At 50.0% G+C, this 15,223-nt stretch overlaps 6 protein-coding genes across 6 annotated transcripts; 3 read left to right on the top strand and 3 right to left on the bottom strand.

The window, feature by feature from the left end:
* On the top strand, positions 1-1,811 carry EJ05DRAFT_502559 (uncharacterized protein; the record flags this gene model as incomplete). The annotated part of the gene is made up of 5 exons (XM_033747277.1): positions 1-309; positions 370-581; positions 637-815; positions 871-1,465; positions 1,529-1,811. 5 exons carry the CDS (start codon positions 1-3, stop codon positions 1,809-1,811), a joined length of 1,578 nt encoding a protein of 525 aa, XP_033598547.1.
* Positions 1,812-2,634: 823 nt separating this feature from the next.
* Positions 2,635-4,505, top strand: EJ05DRAFT_512655 (MFS general substrate transporter; the record flags this gene model as incomplete). The annotated part of the gene is made up of 4 exons (XM_033748357.1): positions 2,635-2,830; positions 2,920-3,285; positions 3,334-3,387; positions 3,439-4,505. 4 exons carry the CDS (start codon positions 2,635-2,637, stop codon positions 4,503-4,505), a joined length of 1,683 nt encoding a protein of 560 aa, XP_033598546.1.
* An 800-nt stretch (positions 4,506-5,305) lies between these two features.
* Positions 5,306-8,344, bottom strand: EJ05DRAFT_478128 (alpha-xylosidase). Its single transcript, XM_033744392.1, has one exon. The coding sequence runs from the start codon at positions 7,920-7,922 to the stop codon at positions 5,388-5,390; it is 2,535 nt and encodes an 844-aa protein (XP_033598545.1). The 5' UTR covers positions 7,923-8,344; the 3' UTR covers positions 5,306-5,387.
* A 619-nt stretch (positions 8,345-8,963) lies between these two features.
* On the bottom strand, positions 8,964-10,560 carry EJ05DRAFT_478127 (uncharacterized protein). The gene has a single exon (XM_033744391.1). It carries the CDS (start codon positions 10,206-10,208, stop codon positions 9,129-9,131), a length of 1,080 nt encoding a protein of 359 aa, XP_033598544.1. The 5' UTR covers positions 10,209-10,560; the 3' UTR covers positions 8,964-9,128.
* Positions 10,561-10,787: 227 nt separating this feature from the next.
* Positions 10,788-11,652, top strand: EJ05DRAFT_512652 (uncharacterized protein; the record flags this gene model as incomplete). Its single annotated transcript, XM_033748356.1, has 2 exons — positions 10,788-11,283; positions 11,342-11,652. Exons 1-2 carry the CDS (start codon positions 10,794-10,796, stop codon positions 11,650-11,652), a joined length of 801 nt encoding a protein of 266 aa, XP_033598543.1. The 5' UTR covers positions 10,788-10,793.
* Positions 11,344-15,118, bottom strand: EJ05DRAFT_539897 (uncharacterized protein). Its single transcript, XM_033749557.1, has 2 exons — positions 14,779-15,118; positions 11,344-14,688 (listed from the first exon to the last, which is right to left on the bottom strand). Exon 2 carries the CDS (start codon positions 14,644-14,646, stop codon positions 11,821-11,823), a length of 2,826 nt encoding a protein of 941 aa, XP_033598542.1. The 5' UTR covers positions 14,647-14,688; positions 14,779-15,118; the 3' UTR covers positions 11,344-11,820.
* Positions 15,119-15,223: the final 105 nt, after the last annotated feature.

Here is a 15,223-nt window from a genome sequence, read left to right as displayed (position 1 = left end):
ATGTTTTCGCGTCCAGATAGCGACTACGAAGATTACTACTGCTATACAAGTGGGCGGTGGCTATGGAATGAAACCTCTCAGCTTCGCGAGCGGTATAAACGTTTTAACGTGCTTGAACTTGAGAAGGTCGCGGCTAAAAGTGCAGGCGCGCAGGCTTGTGTATCGATCAGCAAGCTTGCTGAAGGAGGATTCAATAAAGTCTTTCGGCTTGTCATGGATGATGGTACTGTCGTAATCGCGCGTATACCTAATCCTAATGCCGGCCCTCTGTTCAAGACAACTGCGTCTGAAGTCGCTACCATGGATTTTGTATGTAGATTCGGTTGCTGTGATGTTTAGTTGCCTGGGCTGATACAACCGGATTCCCAGGCACGGACTGTCCTTGAGATCCCTGTGCCAAAGGTATTATCTTGGAGCGGTGATGCTGAAAATCCCGTAGAGTCAGAGTACATTCTGATGGAGGAGGCGACTGGACGTCAACTCGGTGAGGTTTGGGACGAGATGGAGCTTGATGATAAGCTCAAGATTGTGGACGATATTATCGCTATCGAGAAAAAATTCCTGTCACTATCATTCACACGGTCTGTTCTTATGAATTAGTATGCTCATGCCGGCATAGTTGACGAATAACCACAGTTATGGAAGTCTTTACTTCGCGAATGATGCTTTCCCGGGCTGCGAAAAGGCCGAAATCATTGGAGAAGTGCCGCAATCATTGAAAAGAATGGTCGAGGACCGATTTGTGATAGGTCCAGTCGTTGATCGAGATTTCTGGCACCGAGAACGAGCGTCTATTGGTATTGATCGTGGCCCCTGTGAGTTATATCGTCTATGACCACAAAGTGCAGTTTTGATTAATGAGCTTCTTAGGGAAGAGACCTCAGGATTATTTGATCGCAATTGGCCGACGACAGATTGCCTGGATACGTAACCATGCCGTCCAAAAGTCGACAGGTGGTTTAATTGCAACCTCCGAGGCGCAGCGCACCCCAGATGCTCACGTTGTCCTTTACAAGAAGTTCCTGGACGTTGCTGAATATCTATTACCCGAGGGAGATCAGAGTAGACCTACTTTATGGCACTGGGATATTCATGCCCCGAATATATTCGCTCAGGACGGCCATGTCACTACTCTTATTGACTGGCAGGATACGTGGGTCGGTCCTTTGTTTCTTCAGGCACGACATCCGCGGCTTGTAGATTACAACGGAGAGGTTCTATTGAGGTTACCTGAAAGCTATGAGACCCTTAAAGATGAAGATGAGAAAGTTCGCGTTCGGACTCAAGTTGAGAAGTCAATTGTCTTGTGGGCATACGAACATGAGACCAAAAGCACGAATCCGATCCTCCACGACATTTTCCACCTGCATCAAGGCCGTACGAGGCGTGATACCGTGAACTTTTCGACCAACACGTGGGACGGAGACATTCTCCCCTTTCGGCAATGTCTTATTCGCATAGCACGGTATGTTAAGCCCATACGCACTACTTGAAGTCGATATAGACCACTGATATACAAGAACTACAGTCACTGGAACGAGATCAACACTGAAGTTCCTTGCCCAATAAAATTCACAGATGAAGAGCTTGAGGCACATCTCCGTGATTCAGAAGGCTGGAATGAGCTTGCGGACTTCTGGGACTCCCTCCAAGGGTTTGTACATCGCGACGGGTGGACGACGAATGAGAATTATCCGCAAGCACTAGAAATGTTCGCAGAACTTAGGGAGCAAGGATTGCAGAGCTTGAGCGGTGACGAACGCTTGGCCTTTGAGGAGAGCACACGCTGGGCTGTCAAAAAGCCTGAATAGATTGATTGAGCGTGCAAAGTAAAGAGACACATTCGAGCTGAACTTGGACTCCCCTCCTTCCCGAAACACGCAGTGATGATGAGAACAACGAAGGGATCGTCTATGGCAAAGAGTAGTTACAGGAATGTATGTATAATAGCGCTTGGGAATTTAACACGTCTAATCTGACTAATTTAACGCTTTCCATAAATATCAGGCTGCCCACTATAGGACTCAGTGACCAGAGAGCCGACTATGATAACATAATTCGCGTGGGGTGTGGAACGATTTTCGCTGTTGCGACAGACGCCTCGAAGAATTGATGTATCCTCACCACTCACATTTCTTCCGAGTCTCGTTTTCCTGGTGGACATAAATCTCCGATGTTCCCAACAGTCCACCAGATATTGCATTGGGATGCTCCTCAACCATCTTGGAATCTGAGAGACATCTAGGAGTATCTGAGCGTGTATTATCATACTGAGACTGTGCTGTTCATGCTATTACTCCAAATCTGTTCTGCTGGACGAAGATGACAGGATGATAATTAGCTCCTAGGACGCATAGCACTTTCAAAACATGCGCTATGTATCAATCACCATGAGGGCCATAGATAACCCCTTCAACGAAGCGCAACTTCCGAACTGAATATTTATGGCGCAATCCGGAGGTTTACCACTCGAAGCTGTGGGCGTGGGTTGTAGCTTCCATGCCGTTGACTTCGGGATCCAGGTGGAATATGGTGAGCCTTTGACTCTGCAATTCAATCTGCAATGATATCTTCCTTTCTCTACATAGATTCCTCCCTCATCTGTACGTTAAAGTATGCCCTAAAGCGACCACAATGAGTGTGCTGTTGTTACAGATTTTAGACCAGATGAAAGAGCAAGGAAACGACTACGCAGACAAGCTCCATGGCTCAGAGTGCTCTTTCGATTCTTTCTCGTTTGCCGAATCGCACTTGGGCGAGACCACCAGTGAAGTTCCCAGTAGGAGTGTACAACCAGACACATTTCCAACGCGACAGCTGTTTTACCTAGGTCAGTAATCACAGATCAAGCTCGTTCTGTATCGTAGCAAAGCGTTGTCATTTCCTTAATTCGTAGCTGTTGTTGATAATTTCACATAGCGCTTGTACGACTGGCCGAACCTGTCGCCCTTACTTCGATATATCCGTACGCTTACAGGCTCGTGGTCCGTTATCAGGATGGCGAAGAATCGAATGCGGCCTTTCACGCAGGCCTCCTCATCTCGGCGTTCGCCTTTGCCGAAGCCTGCACCGGCATGTATTGGGGTGCACTCTCGGACAGAATAGGCCGAAAACCAGTACTGTTAGTTGGGTGTGTAGGTACTCTCATATCCCTCCTCTTGGTTGGCTTTGCGCAAAACCTATGGATCGCCTTAGCTGGCAGAACACTCGGGGGCCTGCTGAATGGGAACATTGGGGTTATCCAAACTATGGTTGGTGAGCTGGTACGAAAACCTGAACATGAGCGTAAGTTGACTGGTTTACCTGCTTGATGCTTCGACTGAGAAACACCAGCTCGTGCATATGCTGTGATGCCATTCATATGGTGTATTGGAACTGTAATTGGCCGTGAGTTTGATGTCTCAACTGCTTTCCTTGTGGAATACTAACGGCTAACAGCTTCAATTGGTGGCTTGTTCGCAGAGCCTGTGAAGAACTTTCCATCTATGTTCTCTTCATACGGACTCTTTGCACATTTCCCATATCTTCTGCCCAATCTCATATGCGCCACTTTACTACTTGCATCAATCGTTACAGGCTGTTTCTTCCTTACAGAAACGCGTCCAGACTCCGGAATGGGCGACCAAACCAAGGACACCGCGGACGACTCCCAGATGACAATCTCAGACGCTACATCATGCCTCTCGGGCACCAAATCATACGGAACTTTCGATGGTATTGGAGAATTCCAGAACCAAGAAGAATTCGAGCCCATCAATCCAGCACGAAGACTCTCTGGAGATACAGTCGTCGCCGATATGGAAGAGCCAAGCGTCTTCAACAGCAGCGTAATCACCCTCATCGTCGCATTTGGCATATTCACCTACCACACCATGACCTATGACAACCTTATCCCTATCTACCTACAAGGCCGCGACTCGGACGTCCTACGACCTCACCACATACCCCCACTTCTACAAAGTCCAGGACTTGGTCTCTCCGTGCGCGAAGTCGGCATCGTCATGAGCATCAACGGAGCCATCGCGCTCTTCATCCAAGCGATCATCTTCCCCTGCCTAGCCGCACGTATTAGTACATGGCGGCTCTTCATTCTCGTCACCATCGGCCATCCAATTGTCTACATTCTTGTTCCACTGCTCCCACTGCTGCCGGAAACGTGGCTATATACTGGTATCTACGCGTGCTCCTTCATACGCGAGTTCTTTGCCATCGTCCAGTATCCGCTGCTACTGATCCTTCTTAAGAATGCCGCCCCGTCGCCGGCACATTTAGGCAAGGTCAACGGTTTGGCTGCTAGTGTGGGCGCTGCGTGTCGGACGATTGCTGGGCCCGCATCTGGCTTGCTCTGGGGACTTGGCCGGCGCATAGATGTCACGATGCTCGCGTGGTGGGCGAGTGCTGCTATAGCTCTCGTTGGAGCAGCTCAAGTATTCATGGTGCGGAAGAAGAAGGGTGTTGGCACTGGTGAAGATGATATCGAAGAGATCGGCACTGGAGGATGCTGAATAAAGTGTGACCTTCTTGACAATGAATTAATTCGCTTCGATTTAACCTTCTACGACGTTCTTGAAATTAACATTCATCTCTAGAAATTATCCACTCAGATCCAGCATTCCTCCCCTGCCGGCCATGCACCCCCTTTGTGCGACACCGTCTATGCCTCCGCGCCATCCAACACATTCTCACTAAAGCAATTCCACCTATTGACAAAACAAGCGTTTGAACTAGTACACCCGTTCATAATGACCGTCCTTCCCCTGTCGAAATGTTTCGCAAGATCGTAGCACTCGCTGCGTTTCTGGAATAGAAGAATATACGCAGCTTCAAAGCTGTCATCACGAACACCGAGCTTTCTACTTTCCATTGAAGGCGAGACTCGCAGCTGAAGCAACAAGTCTTCCCGAATACTCGCAGATATCTGGGAGAATGACTATATGGTTGCATTCGACTGTGAGACGGACCAGATTGTACGAGAAAACGGTCGATGATGGGACACCAATATCTCCAATATCGATGACTGCTGGTACATTGATACATGGGTGAGCGAGGGGACAGAGAGAAGCCTGGTGATAAGCGAATCATTCGCCGCGCTCAAGTTCACTGGCCACCTGGATATCGAAAACAGTATACCTTTGTCTCGATTTCGAAATGACAAATCCAGGCCCTTAGTTCTTGCGTGGAAGCAAACATAGACTCTTGTTTTCCCTGGCGGTAATTCAAATTCACAAGATCAAGAATTGATGGATCGAAGCAGGCAAAGTCAAGTACGACCACTTGAAACAAACACTGTAGACAAATTCAACACGTCCTAGATTCAAAATCGAAGATACATCAACAAAGCGAGTGACATTCAGTCCTGAAAGCTTCCATCCCCTCCCTAGCCCCTATCACGCCGTCTTCCCATCCAACGACGCCGCATACCTCGAGTCCGCCTGCAGGCCCTCCAACAACGCCCCCAACAAATCTCCCTGGACACCCTTACCCTTAGTCCGCTCAATGCGTTCGTTCAAGCTGCCTTCAGCCGCAATCCCCATGTACACATCCTGCTTCCAGTCGTAATCACCCCACGCATTGATCAAGATATCGTAGCAGCGTTTCGTCGCATCCAGCACGTCAAGGCTTGGTTCAGGACCCAAGCTGACGCTCCAGGCGGAGTCGCTGGGGATGCTACCAAGTAGAAGCTTTGTGCCTGTTGGTGTGGGAGTTGATGTGACGGGGATGGGACGGCCATCGGCGCGCTTGGCGGTGATGGAGGTAGAGGAGGAGGGGGTGTGAGAGAGCAATTTGAGAGACCATGAGCGGGAGGCAGGAATGCTGGACGACATGGGTGTTGTGGCGCCGACGCTCAGGACACCGGCTTTATGTTCATACTTGATGGGCGTAGAGGAGAATTCGACTGCGCGAGCGTCAGCTTCATCGTCGGCCTTGGGACTCGTAGATGAAGAAGAAGAAGAAGAAGAGTCAGGAGAGGAAATAAAGGTGAAGTCACCATCGGACGCCTTTTCACCGTTTCCATCGTCCTCGATAAGAGTAAATGCGCCGTCTGCACCGACTACGAGGATTATTTCAATGGCTTGTGGGTTCGGCACGCCGTTGGGAATTGGAGATGCGGCGTCCAGTGGGATGATGGCGCCTTGTTTGGCCAAGGCGGGGACTTGAGAGAGAAGACGATAGAGCGAGAGGTCGCGTTCGCCGTCATAGATGAGGCCGGTAAAGATGTCAACCCAGCGGTCAGGTGGCAACCAGACGTCAGTGCGGCCGTGCAATGTGTCTTTGGCGCGGGGAGAGGTGCAAGGAGCAACGAGGAGCTCACTGCCGTAGTAGAAACTGTTTTTGTGCTTGTAGGCCAGCTCGCGATCAGGGTACTCGTAGTAGATGGGGTGGATGAGTGGGATATCGTGCACTGCGGCGCGGTGATTCATGGTGTAGAGATAGGGTACGAGACGGTGGCGGAATCTCAATGTGTCTTCCATAATCGCGCAGTATTCCGGGCCGAATTTCCAAGGCTCCTTGAAGTTGAACATGTTGTTGTTGCAATGTAGACGCAATATGGGTGAGAAGCAGCCGAGTTGGTACCATCGAGTTTGTAGCTCATCATCCTTATATCCTTGCATATGACCGCCAATGTCATGGCTCCACCACCCGTAGCCAATGTTGGTAGCCGTAGCTGTGAACTCAGGCTGGAAATTGAGAGACTCCCATGTCATCAATACGTCTCCTGAGAAGCCGACTTGGTAGCGATGGGAACCTGGACCAGCGAAGCGTGATAATATCAGGGGTCGGTGGTTGTTGCGTCCGTTATCAAGGAAATGATAATGGTTTAGCATCCACAGAGGATCGATGGAAGGGATCTTGCTGTGTTCACCCTGTTGCCAATCGACCCACCAAAAATCTATCCCCTCTCTTTCAAACTGATGACAGATAATGTCAAGATAAGCATCCATGAATCGACGATCAACGCTATCAAATTCGATAGTCTTCTTTGTTGAAGGATCGACACCCATGTGCCTAGCAACCTTGTCATATAGTTCTTCGAACCAACGAACACCTTCAGCAGGATGGTCATTGACAGTGAGATACAGATCGCGATTCTTGAGCTGCTTGAGAAATCCTACCGGGTCAGGAATAAGATCACGGTCCCAGGTGAAGCCGGTCCAGCCGGATCCTGGCCAATCTGGAGGAAGATCGACCTTGTGCCAGTAAATATCGATGACAAGAATGGCAAACGGGACCTCATCGGCGCGAAAGTGGTCCATCAGTTCAAGATACTCTTGAGATGTATACTTGTGATATCGTGTCCACCAATTACCAAGTGCATACCGAGGCAGGAGGGGCTGGCTCCCGGAGATGGCGTAATAGGCCTGGAGTGCTGCCTTGTAGTCATGCCCGTAACAGAAGAGATACTCATCAGATCGGTTGCCGGTCTGGCGAGTGCCGACCCAGCCATTCTTCTCAAACAAAAATGAGTCCGTGTCATTGATCCTACCAAACCCAGATCGAGACATTATACCATGGCCCATGTCTCCCCGGCCGTTGACCATGTCCAGAGTACGAATGGTGCCTCCAAGGTCCTTGATCTCGTCACCATATGCCCATACTCCAGCAACGTCGCCCTTGAGGTTGATATACAAACCTTCCTTTCCAAACTTTTTCTTGTCATAGAAGAGCTGGTAGCGGGTCGTAACGATCTCAATTTTGTCATCATGATCCCAGAGGTAATACTTGGGCACAGCTAGTTTCCTGTTCAGGGCAAAAGTCGAAGAACGATCCTCGAACTTTCCGTCTTCAGCCCATTCGAGTCTGATGAGACCATCAGTCAAAATAGTGAACCGATACTTATCACCCTGAATGACTGCCTCGGGGTTTGGCACTGGCTCCGTATGAAAGGAATAACGATGTTGTTTACCGAATTCGTAACGCATCCTGTCTTTGACCCTGGCAGGGAGTTTCTCTTCGAACCTGTCCCGGAAGCTACTTTTGAGCTTGTCAAACATAAGGCTTGATATTGAGAATGGTGGGCTTTTAGTCGACGGGTGCGCCCGTACTTATCCAGTGGGTGTCTCAAGACTATGCGGGGTTGAGTCTGATGATTGCTGACACCTGGGAATGGGAGGATGACCGGGAAAGGTCTGCTGACTCCTGACGCAACAGACACAGCAATACAAGTTGCGAGACTTTATAGCTGCAGACGATGCTGATGTAGCACGACAGGAAGCAGATGTTCACAGACGCTGGAAAGTGAATGAAGATCGAAGCACGAAGGGAGCATGAGGTGGGCACATGTAGCAGAAGGGGATGAAAAGGGAGCATGAGACAAGCACAGTCGACTTTGGGTGGTGTCGTCGGTCCATCGTGACGGCTTCCATCGCGCCCGGTGGCATGCAGGTACCAAGATACATGGGAAACGTGACGCTGTCATTGGCCACGACCCGGCGTTGACATGGGCTCAGTATGCGTATATATCGGCACGCGCAGCTATGTCAGGGAAGGCGCATTGCTGTGGGGAGACCACGTGTGGTCCTTGGCAGAATACCTCTCAACCAATCAAAGAAGAGTATCTAGTCCAAGTACAGTAGCAGCAGAAAGTCCGGGGTTCATTCCGAGTCTGGGGTCTGGGGTTTGAGTGTGGGGTAATAACACACACAGTTTATAGTATGTACACTGTTGCCTTCATGGGCATTCTAAACGTACACTATGCGTTGTGCAATATTAAACATCTCGTAAAGGTAATCAACATCCTGCGCGCTTTGTTCCGCCGTCTTACTCTATCTTTATGCTGAGAACGTAAGCGACTATTTCTCTTGGGGCCGATAATCTGACACATCACGTGCCTTCTGGCTCCGCCACCGGCGCAGAGGCGTTGTCACCGTGGAGTTGCGTGAGAGCTACAGTGAGGGGAGCATTGAGGCCGTGTGGACTTGGGCTTGAGTGCATACGAGCCAAAGACACGCAAGCTCAACCGCGTCGGACATATTCTTTATAGCACGACATCTAGTCGATGGTTTGTAGATTATAGAAGTGTACTAGACCCTGTTCTAGTGTGCTCGACTATAGTAATGTCGGTGGCCGATTTGATCAAGTAGTTATCTAAGAAGTATTATGATTCAAAGCGAGACCAGATAGGCCTCTCAATCATCAACGATCGCGATTCCGAGCTCTCCATCAGCTACTGCACCCAGGATATCGTCAGGCTCTTCACCTCTCTGACCCAAGACCCATTCCAGTGTCTGGCCCCACGTCTCGCCGTTGTTCTCGAACCAATCACCAAGGCTCTTGACATACATCTCCACTTGTCCTTTCAGTGGTGCATTTTCTTTAAGCCACAAGATCTGTTCGGGATCTAGCTTGAGCATGTCCTCGACAACATAATAATGAGGGATATCATCGCCCCAGCCCTCGCCTCCAGGCTCGTGATAGCTGGTAGTCTGATACTTGCGTGAATGCCATGACGTATTGTTGTGTGCGTGGAGATGATTCGAGAGGACATCGGGTGTTGTGTGAAATTGACTGAAGAATGGGTTCACGGCAGGGGTCTGCGGAGGCGGCGGATAGTTGAGGTGAATGTTGAACAGCAGCTGGGGAGCATAGCCGTCCGGATGCCGTTTCTTGAACTTGCGAGCAATGGTCCCGTTCGAAGGGCACACGTTTGAGTGAACCACCTCCCGCATGACGGCATGAACATCAGCAATCTCGGCGAGTTCGACGGTACTCCAGTTATGCAACAGTGCGGCACGATCAAGCACAACCAGTTTGTTCATACGGCTCTCGCGAGGATGAGCACGATTGTGAAATGCACGAGTGTAAAGCCACAGCCGATAGATCGCGCGACGGAGGCGGAAGCATTCGTCTGGTTTCAAAAGGCGACGGTGCTCGAAGTTGTGTTTCCATTTTTTGAAAGGGTACAGCGAACACCATTCCTCGGCTATGCGACCATGGTGGACAATCTGCTTGAGCAGTAAGAGGTTAAATGGTACATCGCGGCTGAGGTGCGCAGCTTGACTCGCATTGTGAGTGAGAAGTTGGGTTAGGTCGCGTAAGGGACCATACTGCGATTCAGCAGCATGCTCAAGAATGGGTAGGTTACGAGATGATTTGTAGATGCGACGGAAGCGGTGACAGGTGGTCGAGAGATTGATGGTGTCGATGATGGTAGTACATGACAGGTATATGTCCACCAGAATCTCGGTCGGGAAGTCTTCGAACAGCATGTTTACGGTTTGTCTTGAGCTGTGACGTTTATATTTATTTTACAGTTTATTTTTTCTGTTTCTTTCTGTTATGTTCTTCTTTTCAATTGTAATTGTACTTGACTTCGGTCAAATTCGATATGATATAGGTAGTCGACCCAGGACAGGTGATGTCTTTGGAGTCGAGGGGAACGCAAGGCCTCAAATGATGTAAACCCCTACCTTGGGGCTATCAAAAGGAGTTTGGATGGTTACGTTGGTAAAAGTGTTGACTATCAAGTCCAGCTTTAGAAAGCTGAGATTGGGAGTGGTCGCCATGATCGTGATTGAAAGCGAGTGTGGGAAGATAAGGGAACTTGTAGATGAGTCTGGAGGCAGAGAGGTTAAGAAATTGGAACCTTGGAAGGGATATCCATTCAGTATCAGACGCTAAGATAATGGGGTTAGCGCGCCAAGATCACCTCGAGTAAGCTTATTGGGTCAAAGTGGATTCGAGCTTCAAAATGCCTCATGTCGTGCACGTTGCTCCCGCGATATCAACATGTTTGCAATAGCACATCAACCTTCCATTCGACATAGACAGCATTACTAGAGAATACCAACGCCATGTCTTTCGTATCCCAGCAACCTCAGAGCCCCCTGTTCTTCACACTCCCTCTCGAAATTCGCCAACAGATCTACGCCCATCTCCTTCCCAGCACAACCACCATAACCCAAGACACCTCCACCAAATCTCGTTTTCCCTCGCTGCGCTCCCCCTTTCCCTCGGAGTATCCCAGCACCGATTTCCTTGAAAAAAACTTCTCCGATGTGCGCTCCAAACCTATAGACAACGGCATCGTCTGGCAGCGAGGCTGCACATCCCTCCTCGCCGTGAACAAGCAAATGCACTTCGAATGCGCCGATCAGATGTATGGCACAAATACTTTCGTCATCAATATAAGCTATAATTGTATCAAGTTTGCTTATCGCTGGATTGTGCTCGCGAGTAATCTTATGCCAAATCGCGACTTGCCGTTTTTGGGATTTAGAATTGGGTATCTGGCAAGGATTAGGAACTATGTTGTACATGTGGAACAGGTGGATAGTTATACTGGTAGGTCTTTGTGTCGAGAGATTGATGCCCTGCGGGCTTTAAAGCTTATGTAATATAGGTATGGTCAAGTATAATTGTGGTGGGCCCGGATTGCCCGCTGGATTGAGGCAACAGGTATCGATGCTGGTGTCTGTGATGGCGTCGGCGACGGAAAGCAAGCCTTTGCATAGGCTACACATTTATCTTCTCGATTCAAATCAGGGGCAAATACGACGTTTGCGGTCAATTCCCATCCAAGCAGAGTCGAATGGGAAGCCATGGACAGTTCTAGACCCTTTCAAAGTCTTGCGCAACGTGCGGATGCCGACCATCACAGGAGCAGTTCCCTTTGACTACGCAAATGGGCTACAGGAAGCAATGCAGAGCTGAGGTCAGCGTAGATGAGATAAAGTCCAAGAACCTGTGGAACTATGACGTCGCTACGTCTATCAACGCTGGGTATAGGAAGGAAACTCAAACACTTGAAAAGCAGACCCTATGCACACCAAGACCTCTTAACGCTCGCTAGTAATGCTCAGATCCAGACCAAAATCTATCTTACATGACAATGCACTTCTCGCGGTCTTCACCGGTAGCAGCATGGCCTTGACCCAGCTGATTTGGGCCTACACTCGACATCGGACGGCGCCCCGGTAAACGACTTCCGGGAACTTGGCTTATAAGACCTGGTCCAGAAGCTCTCCTCCTACCACCGACTCCACTCGCCTGAGTATATGCACTTTGGTTCGTAGCTACAGGCCGAGCAGGCTGTATCGGTGCATGGGCACTCGCTGGGTGTGTGCGAGGCGGGTTATAAGGACGACCAGCTGCCGCTTGTTCGTACGTCGGGGGCGGCGCATCTTCATGTCCATCAGATGGAGCTGATACAGCACCATTGCCTCCATTGTTGTTGTGAGTTCTTCGAGGTGGGATCATCGGTCGAATCTGCGGCCCACCTAGTCCAGCTGGGGAGGCACCGGTGCCATCTCTGCCATTGCTCGAAGATATGAACTGCTCAGATAGCTCGTTCTCGCGTCGTCTTCGAGCTGCTAAATCTCGGCGATGTCGATCCTCTTCTTCTTCCTGGAGCTGTAAAGCTAGAGCAAGATCATGATCTTCCTGTTCTGTTGAAGCAGCGGGAGGCGATCCTGCGGTCGGTTCTATAGTGGAGCCTGTGAGAGGCGCGGGATCTTGTGGCCGAGGCTGACCGCTTCGGTTGTTCCTTACGGCTTGCCAACCTTGATCATCATCGGCATCCAGTAAACTCCTGATCGGGCGTTCCTCGGCCTCATTGCTAACAGTATTGGCGTCTGACATATTACCTACTGGTCTGAAGTCGCCCGAGAACAATTCGCTACCTCGACCATGCACGTCTACAAGACTTTCCCATACGATCTCTTCATGGCGGGAATAGCCTGCATCGGTGACAAGCGTGAAGATTCGCCCCGTGCGTGGCTCTTTATACAGTGTTGAAAAATGATCGTTCCGAAACAGGATAGCCACTTGGCCAGGCTTAATATTCTGCGTGATGACGTCTAGCCCGTATTCTGTAAGTTGCGTTGGCCAAGTGCGGAAGAAGTCCTTAATGGACTGTAAATCCTGAAACATATCCTGCTCTTGAGGTGTCAGGCCTTGGGCCTGTAGCTTTGTCTCTAACTCCTCTTCGTGGAACTGGACGTTCTGTGCATCTTCGTACGTCTGGGCTATCCTGTCAAATGCGGCGTATGCTCGAGACTCACTTGGCGGAAGCCAGCCATGGATCAATGGGATGTTGAACGTGCTATACATCCGTAGCTCTTTCGTGCTCTCGAATCCGCTTGGCGCTCGAGTTGGTGCACCATCGGCCTTGACGAAACGTGGATTGACATTCATACCGGTATGTAATGTTACGAGAAACGAATACAAATCACCAACGTCTGGAAGCTGTTGCGCAGCATCTCCTCGTCGACCTGACATCAGTTCATCGAACACAGCATCCAATAAGAGTCCCAGGCTGACTTGTTCACGGGTTCGTAGCGTTTCTATCAAAGCCGTTTCCTCTCCATGAGGCGTCGACAGGACCAGAGCGTTGACAAGACCAAGTAAGGGGCAGGGTCCATTCGTATTTTGTGTAAGAATGGGTGCTGGTCGGAATCCTTGCTTCTTGGCATCGTACCATCGCATATGCTTGATCTGATAATGCTCTTTGCGTTGCCTTTGGGATCTCGTGCTAGGTGTTTCAATCTCAGGTCTGCTGGTTGGCTGACCGTCGGTGTTGACGTGTGGTCTTATTGGCCCAGCATCATTCCGTGGTGGCAAAGGAAGAGCTTGATCGAGTAGAGACGGCTGATGTGCTGAATGAGATGCACTAAAAGCAGCTTCTCCTCTGAACCATTCATCTTCGGCGTTCTGTTCTGCTTGGCGCTTTTGTGCTCTTTCGGCTGCGGCCGCCAGCTCCATTTGTTGTTTTTCACGTTCTCTGCGCTCCCAATCTTGCTGCTCCTGCCAAGTTCGAGTTTGCGGATTCTCATCATTTTCCTGCGTAGAAGGCAGGCGATGGTTACGCGAGCTAAAGGCATCCAATGACGATATATCCATGCCAGGATCCCAGGGACTTGAGTTTTGGCGTTTTAATTGTTCCTCAGCTCTGCTAGGGATTATTGGGGCGTGACTTGTCCCAGGCGAATCGTCCGCGTCGTGGACTTCAAGTCCACTCATAGAAAGTCTTGATACTTCTTCAACGGGCGTCCGCTGCGATGGTAGCTCTACCGCAGCCAAGCTGGCAGCCCACGGATTCGTTGCAGCCATACCTGTCTTGATAGGCTGGGCGAGACCATCCTTACTAGACACACTTGATTGTCCTGTAGATTGGTAACTAAGGTAGGGATTATGAGACTGCAAAGGCAGACCTTGGCTAGATGTGGTACTCGCAGTATAGCTAGATGGCTCAACGAGGGGTGGCGTGGGATCAGGACTCTCTCGAAATATCTTAGGCACACCTTCCGGTGGTCCAACGCGCAGTGTCGAGGGGAGGCTACCTGGCTGTGGTCTCGGAGACGCCAAGCCACCAACTTTAAGTGCTGCAGGCAAATCGTGCTTTCTTGGGGCTTCATCTACATCAATCTCTTCGAAATCCGAATCCCATTCGTGATCATCATCCGAGTCCGACTGGTTTTGCTTAGGATCAGTCTGTTCGTGGAGCTGCTTCAAAGTCTCCAATGTAGAAGCAGGGGTCTCCGGACTTGCGGATGCATTGTGAAGAGTTATATCTTGTGTTTCGGTCGCAGGAGATTGTGACATCGGCGCATGGTCTTCAGTCGGACTGATCGGGTACGGAGGGTTGTTGATGGCTTGGGACAGCGGTTTTGGAACGAGATTGTCGGCGACTGGCTTCCGACTGACCATCTTTATAAGACCGTGTCTAAGAGGCGTGAGGTGGAAATAGTGCTATGACCCATTAGTCAATTGGGCTATACTCGACGAGAGACTGCAATGTTGGGTGGCAGTGTTGCGAGGTGGTCTTGCGGGGCAGCCTACCGTATGAATGCTCCGCTAGCACATATGGGATATGCGTTGATCATGAATTGTTCGCAATAGTGAAGGAGCAAGGCCTGTATATGAGGTTCGATATGAGAGACGGGTAGAACAGGGTACGAGGTACACGAGAGTCGAGGTAGGGTGGCGGAAACACGAGGATGAATGTTGCGTATGTTGGCCTGTAAAGCTTGCGTGGCCTGGGTAATCCACGACTCGCCCCGCGTGTAGGTTGTGAGCTTACTTTAGTGTGATTGTGAATGCGACGCCTAGATTGTTGGCTCCAACGTGGCGCATGGAGCTTAGAAGATATTATGTTCCTGTTGTACTGCTCGGATCCGATTTACGATGACGAAGTGCTGCGTGCTGGGTCTTGGTCTTAGGGATCAAACTAGCTGTGGCGGTGCAGCTCAGCCCTGTCCTAATTGGTGTCCGCGTGAAACCCTCT

The sequence above is a fragment of the Pseudovirgaria hyperparasitica genome (assembly GCF_010093815.1).
Source record: "Pseudovirgaria hyperparasitica strain CBS 121739 unplaced genomic scaffold EJ05scaffold_12, whole genome shotgun sequence".
Classification (NCBI taxonomy): Eukaryota; Fungi; Ascomycota; class Dothideomycetes; order Acrospermales; family Acrospermaceae; genus Pseudovirgaria; species Pseudovirgaria hyperparasitica.
This window is presented reverse-complemented; position numbering and strand designations above follow the sequence as displayed.

What these genes read in the sequence shown, in the direction of transcription:
- EJ05DRAFT_478128 (XM_033744392.1), bottom strand. Translation starts at nt 7,922, where the DNA reads ATGCGTTACGAATTCGGTAAACAACATCGTTATTCCTTTCATACGGAG.
- EJ05DRAFT_478127 (XM_033744391.1), bottom strand. Translation starts at nt 10,208, where the DNA reads ATGCTGTTCGAAGACTTCCCGACCGAGATTCTGGTGGACATATACCTG.
- EJ05DRAFT_539897 (XM_033749557.1), bottom strand. Translation starts at nt 14,646, where the DNA reads ATGGTCAGTCGGAAGCCAGTCGCCGACAATCTCGTTCCAAAACCGCTG.